The sequence below is a fragment of the Myotis daubentonii genome, chromosome 4 (genome assembly GCF_963259705.1).
Source record: "Myotis daubentonii chromosome 4, mMyoDau2.1, whole genome shotgun sequence".
NCBI classification, from domain to species: domain Eukaryota; kingdom Metazoa; phylum Chordata; class Mammalia; order Chiroptera; family Vespertilionidae; genus Myotis; species Myotis daubentonii.
Genome location: NC_081843.1, coordinates 21,781,916 through 21,799,817, shown reverse-complemented (window position 1 = coordinate 21,799,817; position 17,902 = coordinate 21,781,916). Strand labels below are relative to the sequence as shown.

Here is a 17,902-nt window from a genome sequence, read left to right as displayed (position 1 = left end):
ATTAACACCAGCAGAACCACCCCTTCCCTGGGAGGCAACGCCAGGGCAGGAAGGCGTGGTGTCTGAGGGGTGAGGGCCGGCGATCAGAGGGCCCCAGTGCCTGCGCCAGCCCCTCATTTTGTCCAGGGAGGTCTGGAATCCATTGTGGAGTGGGAAATGCTTTTGTGCTTTGCAAGCAGCCGGATCCCTTCCAGTGCCGGTGCCGCAGCCAAGCTACTGACTGGCTCGCTTCTAAAACTGGCTCAGCCCAGGGGAAGCGGGGCCCCTGTGCCCCGTGGGCAGTCTGGTGAGGAAGGGCAGGGGCCAGGCCTTAAACACCATTCCGTCTTGGTGAGAAAATTCTCTTCAGAAGTTTTCCTTCTGAGAAATGTCCAGGAGCAAGAGGGATTGATCCAATTTGTCGGTTACCTGTCTCTTTCATGTGTGATCTCCCTTTCTAACAGCAAGGCATCCCGCCTCAGGCAGGCGCTGAAACTTTCAAAGACAACAGAACCTAGTTAGAAATTACTTGTTTTTCCATTTTCTCTATTGTTACGGGACTCTGTTAATGGCAAGGGATACTAGCTTTCCACTTGCATATAAACATTCCATTTCTAAGACACATGTCAAAGGCTGAAACAGGAGATGATCTGAAGAAGAATATTAAGTAAGTGTATGGATTGTATGTGGGTTGGCAGTAACTCTCAGGAAGAGCCGCGGGGCCCCGTGTGGTAGGTCTCTCAGCCTGGTCTCACCTGAGTGCCAAGAGGAATCAAAGGCCCTGCGGTGTCACATGGGCTCAGGTCTCATCACTGTACCCGGGTGGCATGTGCGTGGGGGGACACTCAGCACGAGGGGGTCCACGAGAGCCGAGGGGGGTGAACCACCAGTGTTTGCGCCCAATGACACTGTGCCCAGTGGGAGGGGAGCTGCTGGACTCAGGGAAACAGAGCCAAGGTCCAGAGCTGGGAAGGTAGCCAACAAATGCAGGAAGTTGGAGGGACCAGGCAGGATGGGGAGGAGCAAGGGTCAGCATGGCACAGGTGGGGTGAGGGGGCGTACAATGAGGCTGCATTGAGCGCATTTTGGGTACATACACCCCTGATACTCAAGGGAGCCATGCCTTCCCTCTTCCCACTGCGCTCTGCAGTTGCTATTAGCCCATCATATGCTTTGACTGGACGCCTTGGGCCGGGCAATCATTGGGATTGGTTATTGCTGAGACAAGAATATAAGTTGCAGCATGGATGAGGCAGAGGGTTACATGGGCATCTCCTGGGTATAGGTATGTCTCCGCCCTCTCCTAGCTTCTTCCAAGTTGTGGCTTGTCCACCTTTGGGACCGCAGCTGCTTGCCCGCTCGGGACCTGCAGCCCACCCTTGCCCACACTCCCGGCTTCCGCATGTGCTTGCCCCATGCTGGTCCAGATTCCCCTTCCATCGCGACATTCTTCCTGCCCCGTGCATGAGCCCCACGGTGCAGTGCAGACAGCTGGGTTCAATTCTGGCTCTAGTACTTCCTGGCTCAGTGACCAAGGCCGGGTTGCCCCACCTCCGTGCCTCAGTTTCCCCCTCTTTCAAATGGGAGTAATAATGATAGGCAAGTATTTGTTGTCAGAATAAGGACAGCAGCCGTGGTCCCTTTGTAAGTGCTCAATGAATATTAGCTCTAAGGGGGGGGGGGGTGCGGGGGAAGCCAGGACTGACTTTTGACCTGCTGAAGGGGACAGACAAGCGAAGTGACTGAAAGGACATGGTACCGGGAATCAAAGGACCAGGGCTGAATTTTGGTACAGCTAAGGGGCCTTGGGAAAGATCATGCTGTGAGGGTTGCATGAGGAGGTAAATCAGAGCAGTCTTCGCCACTAGAACATAAGGCAGAGGGCAGAGCTGGGCTGCACACTGGCGTACCCAGATGCCGGGTCCCATCTCTAGGGATTCTGATTTCATTGGTCGGGGTGTGGCCCGGGCATCCAGCCTTTGAACTCTCCCAAGCCAAGAGTGAGAGCCAGAGGTTCAGGGTTCAGACCAGTGGTTCTCAAGCTGTGTGGTCCTGGGACCAGCAGCTGCGGCCTAGTCATCTGGGAACTTGTTAGAAATGCAAATCCTTGGGCCCCGCCCCAGACCTGCTGAATCAGAAGCTCTGGGGCCCAGCCATCTGAGTTGTAAGCCGACCTCCCGGTGTGTCTCCCAGCTGTGGGCATGCAGCAGACGCTGGCTAATTTCCCCCCTCCCTCCCTGAAGCAGATATTCACTTGGTACATCCTGTGTACCAGGCTCTGAGTTAGTTGCTGGGGATTCGTCGCGAATAGGACCAGAGTCTCTGCCCTCAAGGGGCTTATGTTCTAGTGACGAAGACTGGTTTTAAAAAATAAGTAGAGGCCCAATTAAACATTGTGATGTGTTACGGAGACCCTCCAAGGCCCAATAGTGAATTACAGGCGTTATCTCCTATCCAGCACGGAGCCCTCACCCGTTTCCAACCCCCTGCAGGACTTTCAGGACCCCTGATCCCAGACGGCCTCTAAGCAGCTGAGATTTTTATTGATGGGCAGCTGGCCACCTCTGGACAGGAACAGCTGCCAGCAGGGCTTACACATCTGTCCTCCGGAGTAGTTCTCCCCCAGGCTGCATTTACTCCTCAGTGGCATCCGCCAGTGTCTGAGACATTTTGGTTGTCACACCTCCGCAGTGGGCGGGGGGAGGGGGGGGGCATGTGCTTCTGGGAGTGGGCACAAGCCAGGGATGCAGCTGAACACAAGGCACAGGAACAGCCCTCAAAGAAGGTGTGGCCCCAAAAGTCAAGAGTGGGCCCGGCTGGCGTGGCTCAGTGGTTGAACACTGACCTATGAACCAGGAGGTCAAGGTTTGACTCCAGGTCAGGGCACATGCCCAGGTTACGGGCTCCATCCCCAGTCGGGGGTGTGCAGGAGGCAGCCGATCAATGATTCTCTCATCGTTGATATTTTTATCCCTCTCTCCCTCTCCCTTTTTTGAAATAAAAAAAGAAATTTTAAAAAAAGGAAGTGTGCCAAGTTTGGGACACCCTGCCCCGGAGCCTCCCAGGTGAGGTCCCTCCGGAGCACCCCTCTCCTCCTCACTCTCCTTGCCCCCGGGCTTGGGGGCACACAAAAACCTTCCACCATTTGACCAGAAAAAGGATCCCAAGCTGCCTTCTCACTTCCTGAGCTGGGGAAGCTGCGCGGAGCCAGGCATCTCCTTGGAAACTCCTTGGCTTCGTGCGATTTGGAAAACAATAAATTTGCAAGGTTGCACAAAGTATCCAGAAACTGAAAAGCCGGCTGGAACTGCTAAGTCCATTTTTCCCCTCCACATCCAAAATCATTTCCTGGCCTTGGGTTTTCACCGCTGTCACAAGATGAGACGCAGGCAGCTCGTTTTACATGGCAAACAACCCAGCCAAACACACCTCCCCTTTCAAAGGCGTTTTTGGGTGAATTTCCATTCCAGCCAGGAATATCCGTGCACTTTTCTGCTGAGCCGAGCTTGGTTTCATCATAGGCGGACCTGGCAATTGCCAGACGTGGCCAGAGACCATTTCCAGAGCAGACCTCAGCCTTTCCCGACACTGGGGACTGGGGTTTGCCCTCAGCTGGTCCCCAACAAGGGTTGAGGGAGGATAGGATGGTCACGGTCTAGTTTGCCAACCTTTACAAGTGGAAAGAGAAAAAAAGCGAAAAATTACCCATAACCACAGAATGCATATTAACCTTCTTATGTGCGGCCAGAGTTCCAAATGCTTTTCTTCGGTTAGCTCATCTTTGCCTCCTGCAGCCCTATGCGGAGGGGCCATTATCAGCCCCATTTTACAGACGACGAAACCAAGGACAAGGGATTTGCCTCACACGTCCCCTCCCCGGGGCCCAGCTAGTAAGTGGCAAAGCCAGGATTGGAATCTAGGTGTCTTGCTTCAGAGTTCATGCTGTCAGTTAAGGTGAACATCTCCCCCACTCCCACCAGCACAATCTAGTGACAATATATAGGTTACATCCAGATGGGTGGTTCTGGAATGGGACAGTTTTGCACCCCAGGGGACATTTGACAATGTCTAAAGACGCTATTGCTGGGGTATTACTAGCATCTATTGCATAGAGTCGGGGAGGCTGCTAAACATTCTACAGTACAGGACGGCCCCACCACAGAGAATTATCAGTCCAAAATGTCAGTAGCCCCCAAACTGAGAAGCCCTGGTCTCCTGGCATTAAGGTTTGATTTAAACAAGGAAAGAAAGGAGAAAAGGCAAAAAATAGAAAGATAGATGGACATGAGGATAGGTGGGTGGATGGATGGATGAATGGGAGCAAGTGCTGAGGCTGAGAAACCCAGGTCTGTGCGTGCTGGCCATGGCACGAGTACCTGAATCACTCCTCACTGTCACCCTCTGAGGTAGAGACTGCGATTGCCCCCATTACACAGATGGGGAAACTGAGGTTCAAAGAGGTCTGGAGCTTCCCAGCCTTTCTTCTAGGAGGGCCCTCCTGATTCAGGGGCTGGGCCGGCTGAAGTCTGTGAAGTCTGACTTCTCCTGACTGGGCACACTCCCTGGGTGACGTGCGCACCGCTTTGCCTGCTGTGTGCACTGTGACCTTGCTGCTCTGCTTGGAGAGGGTCCTTCCGCCTCTCGGCTCTCACTGGCCTCCTGCTCCCGACTGCCCCTCTGTTCAAGCTCTACGTGACAGCCAGAGGGATCGGCCTCCAACTACAAATCTAACCATGTCCTCCTCTGCCTTAAACTTTAATGTGCATATGACCCGCGTTTTAAATCTTTTAAAATGCAGATTTCCTTGGTAGATCCGATGGGGATAGGGCCCGAGAGTCTGCCTTCCCAACAAGGGCTCAGAGTCCCATGAGGTTGGCCCCTGGGCCACACTTTGCGTAGCAAGGTTCAGCCTTGAGGGAGATGGGCTGCTTGAAGGGAATCCGACTTCCTCTGTGCTGGGCTACAGCTGGGGTCTCAAACTACTGGCCCCAGGGCTAAATGGCCCCCTACCTGTGTTTATAAATAAAGTTTATTGGGACACAGACCATCCCCTCCCCCATATATTTATGTATTGTCTGTGGCTGCGTTTGTACTATAACGGCCAGGTTGAGTAGTGTGAGACCCTATGGCTCACAAAGCCGAAAGCATCTACTACCCAGACCTTCACAGAAAATTGTGTAGCATGTCTTCACGATGCTCTGCAAGGCTGTGTATTGGGATCGCAGCCACCTGAAGGGAGTTCACACACACACACACACACACACACACACACCCCACAGTCATACCTGCAGCTGACGGGTCTCGGGCTGGTCTCTGAGGATGAGGCTGGGGGCGCGTGGGAGGTTGATGATGGCCTGGAGCAGGTATAGGGCATTTAATCACACCCAGGAGCACTTGCCACACCCGCCAGAGAGGAAGCACAGGCCCCGAGCACCCGTTTTCTGGAGAAGGAGATAGGGGCTCGGCAGCCCAGGACTCGGAGTGGGCCTGCGAGTTCCTCAGCTGGTTTGTGTTAGCGCTTGGATGGGAACCCTGGTCTCCTGACTTCCTGCCCAGGCTTCCACCTCCAAGCACCCTGTGAGGAGGCCCCTTCGGCGGGGCATCTGCCTGGTTAACAAAAAGAACTTCGGTTGGGGCAGGGGGTGGCCCACCAAAAGGAGAATCTTCCTCCTCCATTGCACAGACGACCCCTACATCCAAGTAAGCTGATGGATTTTAAGCCCAAGCCCTGGCCGAGGGAGTTTAAGTTGCCTGTAGAGATAAATTCCGTCAAATGACCCTGCGTTTCCTATTGTCTTCCATAAATATAACAAAAAAAAGAGACCAATGATCCCAAAGGAAAAATCAAACAGACGAAACATTACAGGGCGGGGTTGGGTTAGGATGCAGGACAGTCCCATGGCACGTGCCAGGCACTAGACCAAGCACTTTACACACGTTATCTCATTTAATCCTCACAGCAGCCCTGTGGGTGAGCTGTTAATATGATGATGCGGGTTTTACAGACAAGAGAATAAGTGCCCCACTTATTCTCAGCAGAAAGGGCTGCTGCTCGAGGGGGCTCAGTAGATGCTGAGTTCATGATGGCATAAGGCACAGAGAAGCTAAGAGACCTGCTCGAGGCCACTCAGCAGAGAAGAGCAGGAGCTGGAATTTGAACCTAGAGCTGGGTGACTATAGAGGGGCTCAGTCAGCAGAAGTGACCTGCTCCTCCCCACTCCCCTCCGCAGGGCTTAGAACCCACCCACCCCACCCCACCCCCACCCCCTCCAGTCTGGCAGCTTGGACTGGCAGGCAGCCTGCAGCAGGCAGAGCAGGGAGCAGAGGCCTGGGGACGAAGTGAGGTGGGAACTCCACTCCCAACTGAGTTCCTGCTCGCTGAGGCTGCAGAGGCTCCTCCCATGGGGTGACCCCCTGGGCCAATCTCCCAGCGGCCCTGCCCAGCTGCTGGGTGAGCCAGGCTGGGCCCTGCCCCAAGCAGCCTTTCCCTCTCGCTCTTTGGCTTTGTGAGAACAGAAAGTAGACCAAGGAGAGGGGGGCCTCTGGGGCTCAGGTCAGCCATTCAGAACTCAGGGACTGGGGGGGGGGGGTGATTGAGGGGGCACAGGAGGAAAGAGGGACGAAGGATGGGAGGATTACTCTAACTGGTCAGGGGAAGGCAGGGGAGGGGTATATGACTTTCTTGTGGCACTTTCCAGGGCGTGTTTGTGCACACACAGCATATACACACTTGCTTTCTGGAGAGCAGACTCCGCACCGCTGCTCTGTGTGTGGCCACAGGAGTGCCTGCCTCTCTCTGGCTGTGTCCCGGCAGTGAAGGGGGTTATACACTCACTAAGGTGTCCTGGAGCGCCTTCTCTCAGGCCGGGCGCTGATCGCCTAATTCCCGCTCTATGGATGGGAATGATGACTATGATCCCTACTTATTGTTTTGCTGGAAAGGCTCAGAGAGCTTCAGACACTTGTCTAAGGTCACGCAGCTTGGAGGCGTTAGGACTGATAGTCTGATGCCAACATCTGTACTCTTGTTTTAACCAAACACCCAGGGAGCAAGTGGTCACTGAACCCCTACTGACTAGTCAATAAAAATGGCCGTCCCCAGTGCCCTGGTGAAGATACCCTCCAGTGTGTACCCAGGAGTGGGTGTGCTGGGATATGGGGTCACCCTTTTAGAATAGGGGCTCGTCTCCCAGGAACATCATGGAATTTGAGGCCCAGGCTGACCCTGGAACTCAGAGTGCGGTGGGCCCGGCTGGCATGTGGAGGCTGTGTTGGCACCAAGCAAATCCTTTGCTTCCTCCTGAGCATGAAGGTCAAGGCTGCTCTGTCTCAGCCCCTGCCCCTGGTCAGCCACCTCTGTCTCTGCCTCCTGGCCCTTGGGGGTTGCATTCCTCAAATTCTAGAGGTGAGTCACCACACCTGGGGCTTCTGGAGGTACACCCTGGCAGGACTGGGAGGTATATCCTGGCAGATCTGGGAGGTACACCCTGGCAGGACTGGGAGGTACACCCTGGCAGATCTGGGAGGTACACCCTGGCAGGACTGGGAGGTATATCCTGGCAGGACTGGGAGGTATATCCTGGCAGGACTGGGAGGTATATCCTGGCAGATCTGGGAGGTACACCCTGGCAGGACTGGGAGGTACACCCTGGCAGGACTGGGAGATACACCCTGGCAGGACTGGGAGGTACACCCTGGCAGGACTGGGTCGGGTGGCAGGGGCTGCCCCTAGGACAGAGTGTATGTGGCCTTTTTCTCCCCTCTAATGAAGAGGACCCTAGCTGTGAGTGACAGAGGATAGACAAGAGGTTACAGGGACATTTCTGGCAGAGTACACACCCACCAGGTCACTGATTGGTTCTAGAGCAGCCAATTCTGGAAAAGCACAGGCAGACCTGCTCAAGGAATGCCAGCAGATGCCAGGGGATGGTGGCATGGAGAAACAAGCAACAGTCGGTTCTAGTCTCCCCTCCCCAAACCCCGTCCCCAGACACACACACACACACACACACACACACACACACACGCACATGCACACCATCAGATGCTGCCATAGAGGGACTTGACGGTGGTCCCCCCTCGATTCCCTCACCTGTTGCACCTAAGTACCTGAAGTACCTGGGAGACACTGTAATATGGGGTTTCCCAAAGTCAGTCATTCCTGGGCCACATTCCCAATTTTGCCATATCCATGTGCCACCTGGGCTGTTACTTACTTTATTTCTGTTTAAATTGAGTCACTTAAAAATGCATTCATTCAAAATGTGTTTATAAAGATACACTTAAAACATTAAAATTAAAATAAAAACATACACGATAAAACCAAAATGTGTTTATATTACTTCTATAGATGGAAAACCAGCAGCACTTGGCCTAAGTAGAAAGATACGTACAAGGAAAGCAGAGTAAATGTGTGGGAATGCAGCTGGAACCTGCTGTCTGCAGAAACCTCTTTTTAAAAAATTTTTTTAAAATTCCATTTCAGAGAGGGAGAGAGAGAGAGAAACATCCATGATGAGAGAGAATCATTGATCGGCTGCCTCCTGCATCCCCCCTACTGGAGACTGAGCCCCGAATCCAGGCATGTGCCTCAACTGGGAATCAGCTATCACCTCTTGGTTCATGGGTCGACACTTAACCACTGAGCAACACCGGCCAGGCAAGAAGCCTCTTGAATCCATAGCTCCCCTTTGTTAATCAAGAGACACGAGCATGTGTTGGAGAGGCCGTGCCCAATACTGGCACCATGCTGGAGTTCCATCTGGGAGTGTGCAGCAGGTTTACAATGATAGATAAATTCAGATCTCCGGGAGCTCCCATTCATTGTGCTGCTGGGGCCCTGTTCCTCTGCTGTCCTCAAGTGGGAGCTCCTGGAGAACTGAAAACGAACATGTGTTGGATGCCTTGTATGTGGCCACATCCCCCAACAATGTCCTGCACATGAAAGGCGTCTGTAATGCTAAAGAAAGCACTGCCGACATTGTGGTAAGGGCTTGACGGTGAATAATAGACGTGCGTTGCATAAAGGTGCAGGTGAATGCATTTACACTAGAACGTAAACTCCACGTGCACAGGGTTTTCTGTCTGTTCTGTTCCCTGCTGTGTCCACAGCCTACAGTGCTTGGCACTTACTAGGTGCTCAGTAAGCATTTGTTGAGTCAATGAGAGAATCAATGAATCCATAAAGTAATGAATGAGTGGATGAAGACATGACTGAGCACATGAATGACTGTCAATTCCCCCGCCCGCCCTGCCACTCCAGATACAGGCCTTTTGTAAAGTTGCGGACCCCGTGGGGCTGGCCAAGCCTCGAGCTGGGAACCAGGGGGTGGAGGAGCAAACAAAAGAAACCAAGATAAGGGCAGCCTCGCTGGCTGTGGCATCCGAAGGTGCCCCTAGAAGCAGCCCTTAGTGGCAGCTGTCTTCCATGGGCTGGGGCTGGGGCAGGGCTGACAGTATGACCAGCAGCTAAACTCCCAGTAATGCCCTCCTCCCACCACCTCAGCAACAGCCTTCTAGGGTCATCTAGATGGGAGAGTGAGGGACTGTTTTCCACACTGGCAATGTGGTACCAAGAAGCATTTTTCATCTATAAAAGTGTTAACATAAAAAACAAACAAAAAACATTCAAACCTGTAAAGAATTGTTGTGAGTTTATTTGAGCCAAACTGTTGACAATTGCCAGGAAGCAGGATCTCAACGTATTGGGATAATGCTCTAGAGAAAGATGGGTTTTTTGGTTTTTTTTTTAACCTTGTTTTATACATTACAATCAAAAGAGGAGATGTACCACGGATCTTTTCATATTTGCTTTTTTTTTTTTTACTGAAAAATTGGTCCTTAAAAAAAAGAGGAGATGTAAATGGGTTACATGAACTCCATTGGTGATAAATCAGGGAGGCGGGAGTAAGCAAAGTGGGGAAACCTCTGGGATTGGATACAAAGTAAAATGATAGACATGCTTCTTTTACTTAGGTGGGAGCAGGATAGATAACAGTCAACAATTAACTCAATAACAAAGGGGATTTGTGGTCTCCGCAGAGCAGTGCCTGTGCTTGGAGGGGTCCGAAAAAAGGAAAATTACTTTGACATTCCAACCCTATCTTATCGTAGATGCAAAAAGACAATAGGCTCAGTTACAGTAAAGATTGACCTTTGTCAGGAAAGATACTGGCCTAGGATGTGACTACCCACCATAATTGCTTTTAGTTAAAGGTGTAATTTCAGACCATCCTTTGCGGTTACTTTTGGTCTTGGAGTTTACAAGACCGCCATGCAGGCCTCCCCTGAGCATGTCGGGTTAGCATGTGGCCCCTTTTTCGTCCACAGAAGACTTGGTTTTCTTCTCCACCAGGCTGGTGCTTTCTGAGCTTTGCATACCTCCCACATGCTCCCCCTCCAAAGGGCGGGTTTCTGAAGAAATTCTCCAGGGCTTCTAGAGAGGTGTTCCCACTGGAGTGTTTACACGCCAGCTCATGTGGGGGACCAGAACATTTCTGTGGGGTAATGTTTAACCGGCGACTAGTAGCATCGCGCTGGTCTGCAGCTCACGGAGGCCGGTGAGGGGCCAGCCCTCCTCCTCTGTGGTCTCTGAAGGAGGCACAGCCCGCCCCCTGCCTCCCATTGCTCTGCAGCCCGTGTCTCACCCAACAGGAAAGGGGCATCCTTTTGTCCTCCAGAAGCCGCGAAATGCTCTCTTTCTAGGCTTTTGTCCTAAGCTAATAGGAAAGCCTGGACTTGAATTCTTTGGAAAAAAATTCTTTTAAGCAATTTCTTGGTGCCCATCAAATACGAGCCCAACCCAGCTAAAATAGCCATCCTAGTACCCATTGTGATTTGTGAATATTTCATCACTCACAAAAAAGGGAAAAGCAACATGATTGTAAAGTCCTTGAAGGCAGAGACTGGGTCTGACACTTGTAGTCCTCACCCCGCCAGGAGCTCTGGCGCTGTCATGTGGAAGCAGTTTTCCCTGATGTCGAACTCTGAGATAGACAGGAACGTGTAAACTTCAGGTCACACAGTTCCAAAACCTTAGCGTGCAGCGGGACCATTGGGAAGCTAGCTAAAAAATTGAGACTTTCAGATCCCACTGGGATTCACTCATTCATTCATTCACTCAGTACCATCAAGCTCCTACTAGGAATAGAGTTGCCAGATTTAGCAAGTTAAAATGCAGGACACTCAGTTAAACTTGAATTTTAGATCATGCAGTCGTTGAGACATATACTAAGAATGCTTCCTTGTCGATCTGAAATCCACATGTAACTGGGCATCTTGTCTTTTACCTCGCAGCCCTCACTCTGCACCAAGCACTGCTCCTGGTGCTCAGGACACAGCATGGCTGACACAGAGCCCCTGCCTTCTTGGCGCTTACATGCCAGTGAGGGTGACAGGCAAGCAAACAGCTGAGGGAAGGACGTTGGGGGCGCCGTGGCAGGAACCACTTCTGGGTTTGCCAGGAACAGAGCACATGTCACCTCGCTATTGGGCCTGGCTACGTCTGGGGGGGGGGTGTTGGCACCCCCTAAAAGAGTTCTCCCAGCAGAGGGGCATGAGAATGAGAACTGCTCACAGACCCAGGGCTGCTGGTGATGGTGGGAGAAGGGATGTTTCAGTCACAGCAAGGTGACGTCTGTTTAGTACCCTCAGTTCTGGGTGTGGTTCATGTCGGCTAAGTGCAAGATCAGGTTCCTCCGGGTAAGGGTCTGTGCTTCCTTCTTCATTCATCCTCTCAAGCTTTTATCTTTTATTATGGAAAATTTTAAACACACAGAATACAGAGACATATAAAAGATCCCCATATATCCAACATGAATATTAACATTTTGCCAATCTTTTCCTGTGATTGACCTTCTTCTGATTTTAGTCTTATTTTCTATTGAGGTATAACAGTCTTATAATAAAGTGTAAAAAAAGCTTGATGAATTTCAATGCTGCTTCCCCCCTGCCCCCATGTTTACACCTGTGAAACCTCCACCTAGAGCAGTGGTTCTCAACCTTCCTGATGCCGCGGCCCTTTAATACAGCTCCTCATGTTGTGGTGACCCCCAAACATAAAATTATTTTCATTGCTACTTCATAACTGTAATTCTGCTACTGTTATGAATCGTAATGTAAATATCTGATATGCAGGATGTATTTTCATTATTACAAATTGAACATAATTAAAGCATAGCGATTAATCATAAAAACAATATGTAATTTTATATGTGTTTTCCGATGGTCTTAGGCGACCCCTGTGAAAGGGTCGTTCGACCCCCAAAGGGGTCGTGACCCACAGGTTGGCGACCCACAGGTTGAGAACCGCTGACCTAGAGCAAGATATAGACCATTTCTGTCCCCAGCTGGCGCCCTCCTGCCTGGGCCTGCCTGGCATCTGTACTTTGGTCAATTGTAGTGCACATCGGTTATTACATTGGGGGAAACATTTCTATAGATAAATAGAAAACTTCGAGTCTCTCTCTCCCTTCTCCCTTTCCCTTTCCCTTTTCCTTTCTTTTTCTTTTTTTTTTTTTTCTAGTCTATTTACTGACCTAATTATTAGGAAGGTAAACTCTGGATTGTAAAAAGATATAGAGCAACCAAGATTAATTCGGATTAAAGTGGATTTAGAAATTAGCTACTATGTGGGGGTTATACGTGTTGATCTTAAAAACCTCCCTCCCTTCAATTACTTTGACTCTCTCCCACTGACCATTAATGGGCTGGATCCTGTGGATATATATTTCTTAAAATATATTTTTATTTACTTCAGAGAGGAAGGAAAAAGGAGAGAGAGAGAAACATCAATGATGAGAGAGAATCATTGATTGGCTGCCTCTTGCACACCCCACACTGGGGATCAAGCCTACAACCTGGGCATGTGCCCTGACCAGGAATTGAACTGTGACCTCCTGGTTCCTAGGTCAATGCTCAAACACTGAGCCACACTGGCCAGACAACTCCAGTGGATATTGGAGATAGAAAACAAACCTGACCCTGGCCCCTGCCCCTCCCCAGCATTCACAGTGGCCTGGGTGGTGAGAGATGCTGAAGCTATTTCCTAAGACTCTGTTAGCGGAGCAAGGTCCCCGCCCCTGCGGTTGGGGAAGGGGCCATTGAAACACCTGAGTGGGTGCTGAGCTGGTTGGCCCCATGCTCCCTCCTTGACATCACATGTTCCCCACAGACGCTGCAGGAGATCTTTCAGGCGGAGAGCACCATCGCGCTGCTGGAGAGGTCCATCATAGCCAAGGAGTGCCCCCTGAAGGTGGCACAGACGCGGCTGGAGTGCAGGACCCGGCGCCCCAACGTGGAGCTGTGCAGGGACATCCCACAGTTCAAGTGAGCGGGGGAGGCTGGAAGGGGTGGGGGGCTCCCAGGAAACCTGGGTCTGAGAAGGGTCCTCCACCCATCAGGACATCTAGTCTCACAAGTCAACAGGGCCCTGGGCGAGGGGTGGTGTCTGAAATTCTGGGGATCCCCTTGAAAACCGCCCACCCTGGGGAAGGCCAGACCCTCTGCGCTGCACTGAAGCTTCCCAACTGCCTAAGCCAGGGAGCCGGGTGGGGACTGTCCGGCCCGAGGGCCGTTTAAGGCCTGCGAAACCATGTGGCCTGGCCCTGCCAAGGCATCAGGGGGGAGTTCATTAATGTTTGACCAAATATAGCGGGCTAGTTTTTAAGTTGATAATCTTGTATGGCCCACGAAGGATGTTATAAATATTCAAATGGCCCTTGGCAGAAAAAAGGTCTCCCCCTCTCCCCCCCACCCCGCCCCCACCCCGCCCCCAGGCCTAAACCAAGGATGGGAAAAACCAAGCCTGGCTTCATATCCCACTGTGCCCTGGGAAGCCCCCACTTCCCTGAAAGCTAAGGAGAGGTACCCTCCCGGCAGAGATGTGGCCTTTGGCCCGTGGTTTCTCCACCCAGGCTCCCATACAAGAGGCCCCAGCTCACACCTCCCTCCTTCTCCCTTGCTCTGTGTCCAGTTCTCACCTGTGAACCATTGAACAGCTTCCTGCTCAGGGATGGAAGGGCGGCTTCTGTTGAGAAAGGGCCTCCTCACCGCAGGGGGTGAAAAGCGCTTCTGGGGCTGAAAACCCAGAGGCAGGGTTTGTGAGCTGGAGGAGGAGCGTGGGAGGTGATGCTGGCCAGGCGAGGGAGGACCGTCACACACGGGCTTGTTTTCCCATGACGTGCTGTGGAGCTGGCGCAGGCCCCCTGGCCGCCCCGTCCCCCCATGCCGGCACTGTTGCAGTCCCTGTGGCTGTGTAACAAATTCCCCCACAGTTCGAGGCTGGTCCTCCTCCGGGGCTGGAGGTGGGGAAGAGAGCTGAACGAGAGAGAGGGAGGGAACCACTGAGAGAAGACGCTGGCGGTCCCATGCGGTGATGCTTGCACGGCCCCAGCCACTGCCTGAGACACTCGGGAAGCAGAAGCTGGGCGTGTGTGTTGTGGGGGTGGGCGGTTTTGAACGTGACGGCCTGGCCAGCTGCTCCTCAGCCTGCTGCTGGCCTGGAAAGTTCCCACCCCTGGGAGTGGGTGCAGTGTGGCCTGGGCCCCACCCTGCTGGGCGGCAAGGGGCCCGGTCCCAGGGAGGGCTGGGGGAGGCTCTCCTGATCCTTCCTCCACACGGTTCAAGCCTCTTAGTCCCTCAGGTTGGGCTCCTGCCCGTCCTGGGGCTCTGATAACCCACGTGTCCACCCAGGGGCTTACACAGAGCAGGCCTTTAGGGAGTGACCAGATGTCCCGGGGGACCGACTGCTCCTGGGCAACCTCCCTGCCCCTCACCCACCAGCTGGGCCACCGAGAGGCCTAGATTGGGAGCATGAATGGGAGCCCCAGGCAGTGTGTGTGTGTGTGTATCTGTGTGTCTGTGTGTAGTGTGTATATGTATGTATGTGCATGCGATGTGCATGTGTATGTGTGTGTGTATATGCGATGTGTGTATGAATGTTTGTGCACAGTGCTTTGGGAGCTGAGCAGATGATGGGACCTGAGCTGTCTGCCTTCCCCAGCAGCTGAAGTGCCCGATCTGTGCATTGTCTTCCTTACCCACATTCCCTCTCACCACCAATGGGCCGTCTTCCTCATCATCACTAATTTCCCTTCTGTCTCTATGGATTTGCCTATTCTGGACATTTCATATAAATGGAGTCATACAACATGTAACCTCTTCTGACTGGTTTCTTTCACTGAGCACAGTGTCTTCAAGGTCCCTCCGTGTCATCACATGTATCCTGCTTCATTCCTTTGTTATGGCCGAATAAGATTGTATGGACAGACCACCTTGGTTTATCCACCCGGCTGTTGATGGATATCTGGGCTGTTTCTACCTTTTGACTCCCGTGATTGGTGCTGCTATGAGCATTCATGTACAAGTATTTGTTTGAGCATCTGTTTTCAATTCCCATGGGAGATACTCAGGAGCAGAATTGCTGGGTCGTGATAAGTCTACATTTAACTTCCTGAGCAGCAGCCAGATTGCTTTCCTAAACATCCTGACGGTTTCTCCCTCTCTGCTTATCACCCTGGGAGCCCTATCCTGCCTTTACTTCCCTACCTCTTCCACCCCTGTCTTCCCTGACAGCTGAGCCTCCCCAGTCTGGCTTTCCACAGTCTCCCAGCGCCTGGCACCGTTCCTGGCACATAGTAGGTGCACCCGTGTTGAACAACTGAGTTGAACGGTGCCTCCTCTGCTCTCGCCGCAGGCTCGTGAACGAGGTGTTCACCATCGACGACACGCTGCAGACCCTCAAGCTGAGGCTGCGGGAGACGCAGGACACACTGCAGATGCTGGTAATGACCAAGTGCCGGCTGGAGCACGAGCTGGCCATCAAGGCCAACACCCTCTGCATCGACAAGGAGAAGTGCATGTGCATGCGCAGGACCTTCCCCAGCACCCCGCGCCTGGTGGGCTACACGTGAGCTGGCACTGCCCGCGGTGCCTGCTCCGTGTCGGTTCCTTATGCAACATAAACTTCGAAAAGGCAGACAAATGAAATAAAGGAAAGTGTTGTTTTCTCCCTTTCCTCCTATCATAGAAATATATATATATATCCCCCAAATAAATGTGCCCCAAACAAGGATCCTGGCGCTCCTTCCTTGCTGTAGAACAGGCCTCGGGGCCGATCCAGAGAGGAGGGTTGTGACCCTCAGACAGAGCAGTGTGAGGCTGTCAGCATCCCCAGGAACGGAGGAGGCCGTGTTTTATAAAACCGGATTGTCCACTTAGGAGCACCATGTAGACAGGCTGGCATGCCCAGAGATTGGACACGAGCAGAGAGTCCGCAGCCCACCTATCAGGAGCCGTGGGCCTTGAACAAGCTTCCAACCTGAGCATCCTGGTCCATCCAGCGAGGTCAGTCCCTGGCGGAGGTGACTCCGCTGGGTGAGGCGGTGCCAAGAAGTGGAATTTGGGTCAGAAGTCCTACGGCTGAAACTCAGCTTTGTCGGTGGGGTGTTTTAGAGATTGAGATGGGAGGAGGAGGAGGCAGGTAAGGGTTCAAAGAAAGCTCTCTGAAGAAGTGACATCACTTCAAAAGGTTAAATGTAGAATAACCATACGACCCAAAAATTCTACTCCTGGGTATATAAGCAACAGCATTGAAAACAAACAAAAATGAGCACATGAATGTTCACAGCAGCACTAGTCATAATAGTCAAAAGATGGAAACAACCCAGATGTCCATGAATGGGTAAGTGGGAAAACTAGATGTGGTCTAGCCACGCAATGGAATACTATTCAGCCTTAATAAAGGAATGGATGACAGAAATATACACTTGAAACCCATATAATCTTATTAACCAATGTCACCCCCCCACACACAAAAAAGAAAAACCACACACACACACACACACACACACACGCCTACGAAGAAAAAAAAGAATGTACAACACAGATGAGCCTTGAAGACATGGTGTTAAGTGGAAGAAGCAAAGGTCACACATTGTATGGTCCCAGTTACAGTGTAAGAAATGTCTGCAATAGGCAAATCCATACAAACAGCGGATCGGTGGTTGCCAGGGAGAGCGGCATGGGAAGGAACTGCCTAGTGGGTACAGGCTTTGTTTTGGAGTGGTGAAAAGCAGGAGAAGAAAGTTGAAGGGAGATAGAGGTGGTGGCACAACATTGTGAACGTGCTGAATAAACTTTAAGTTGTTTATAGTATGTGAAATTCGCCTCAATTAAGCAAGAGAAGAAAAGTCCTGTTGCAGCTGAGTCTTGAGTGATGAGGAGGTGGAGGCAGAAGAGGGTGGGATTTCTGGAGCGAGGAGTAGCCTGGATAGAGGCCGGCAGCTGGATGGAAGAGCTTTCGGAGCAGCCCGTGAACCATCTAGAAGGGTCACAAGGCCAGATCATGAGTGACAAATTATTTTTACTTTTTCCTGAGGTCAGTGTTTGCCAGACTTTGTGATTCACATCAGTGCTTTCCAGTGTTAACGTGCATGTGACAATCACCTGGAAACCTTGCTAACATGCAGATTCTGAGTCGTGTGGTCTGAGGTGGCGCCTGAGACTGAACTGAGCTCCAGATGATGCTGACAGCCCAGGGGCCACACTCTGAGCAGCAAATAACACCTCCTCGATTTTTGCCATAACCGAGAACTGCCTTTACTATTACTCACTCAATCTTTTAGATTGGTGTGCTTTTAAAAGTCCATTTATTTTAAAGGCAACCTTATAGTGTGGCTGTGACAGGAAACCTGCCTTGCCCAATGTCGAACAAAACAAAATATTGTTAACGGTGTCTGGTTAGGAAATATTGTCTAAGGTAACACTGTCTGAAATCTTTGCTTTTGTTCAACCAGCAAGTCTTAAAGGAAAGTTAAAGGCCACTTAGCATTCAGTGGAGACTCTCCTTGAAGCAAGTTTGCTTGAAAGAGGAGAGAAAAGCCAGTTTTTCTACAAATGAGTAGAGATCCCTAAAGTGGGGATG

The 17,902-nt window shown here is 51.7% G+C and overlaps 1 protein-coding gene across 1 annotated transcript in view; it reads left to right on the top strand.

Annotated features, from left to right (window-relative positions):
* Nucleotides 1-15,918, top strand: part of TEKT5 (tektin 5) — a 37,125-nt gene extending 21,207 nt beyond the window's left edge. Inside the window, exons 6-7 of the mRNA XM_059691830.1 lie at nucleotides 13,151-13,305; nucleotides 15,674-15,918. Coding sequence (XP_059547813.1) covers nucleotides 13,151-13,305; nucleotides 15,674-15,890 — 372 coding nt within the window. The 3' untranslated portion in view covers nucleotides 15,891-15,918. The remainder of the gene's footprint in view (nucleotides 1-13,150; nucleotides 13,306-15,673) is intronic.
* Nucleotides 15,919-17,902: the final 1,984 nt, after the last annotated feature.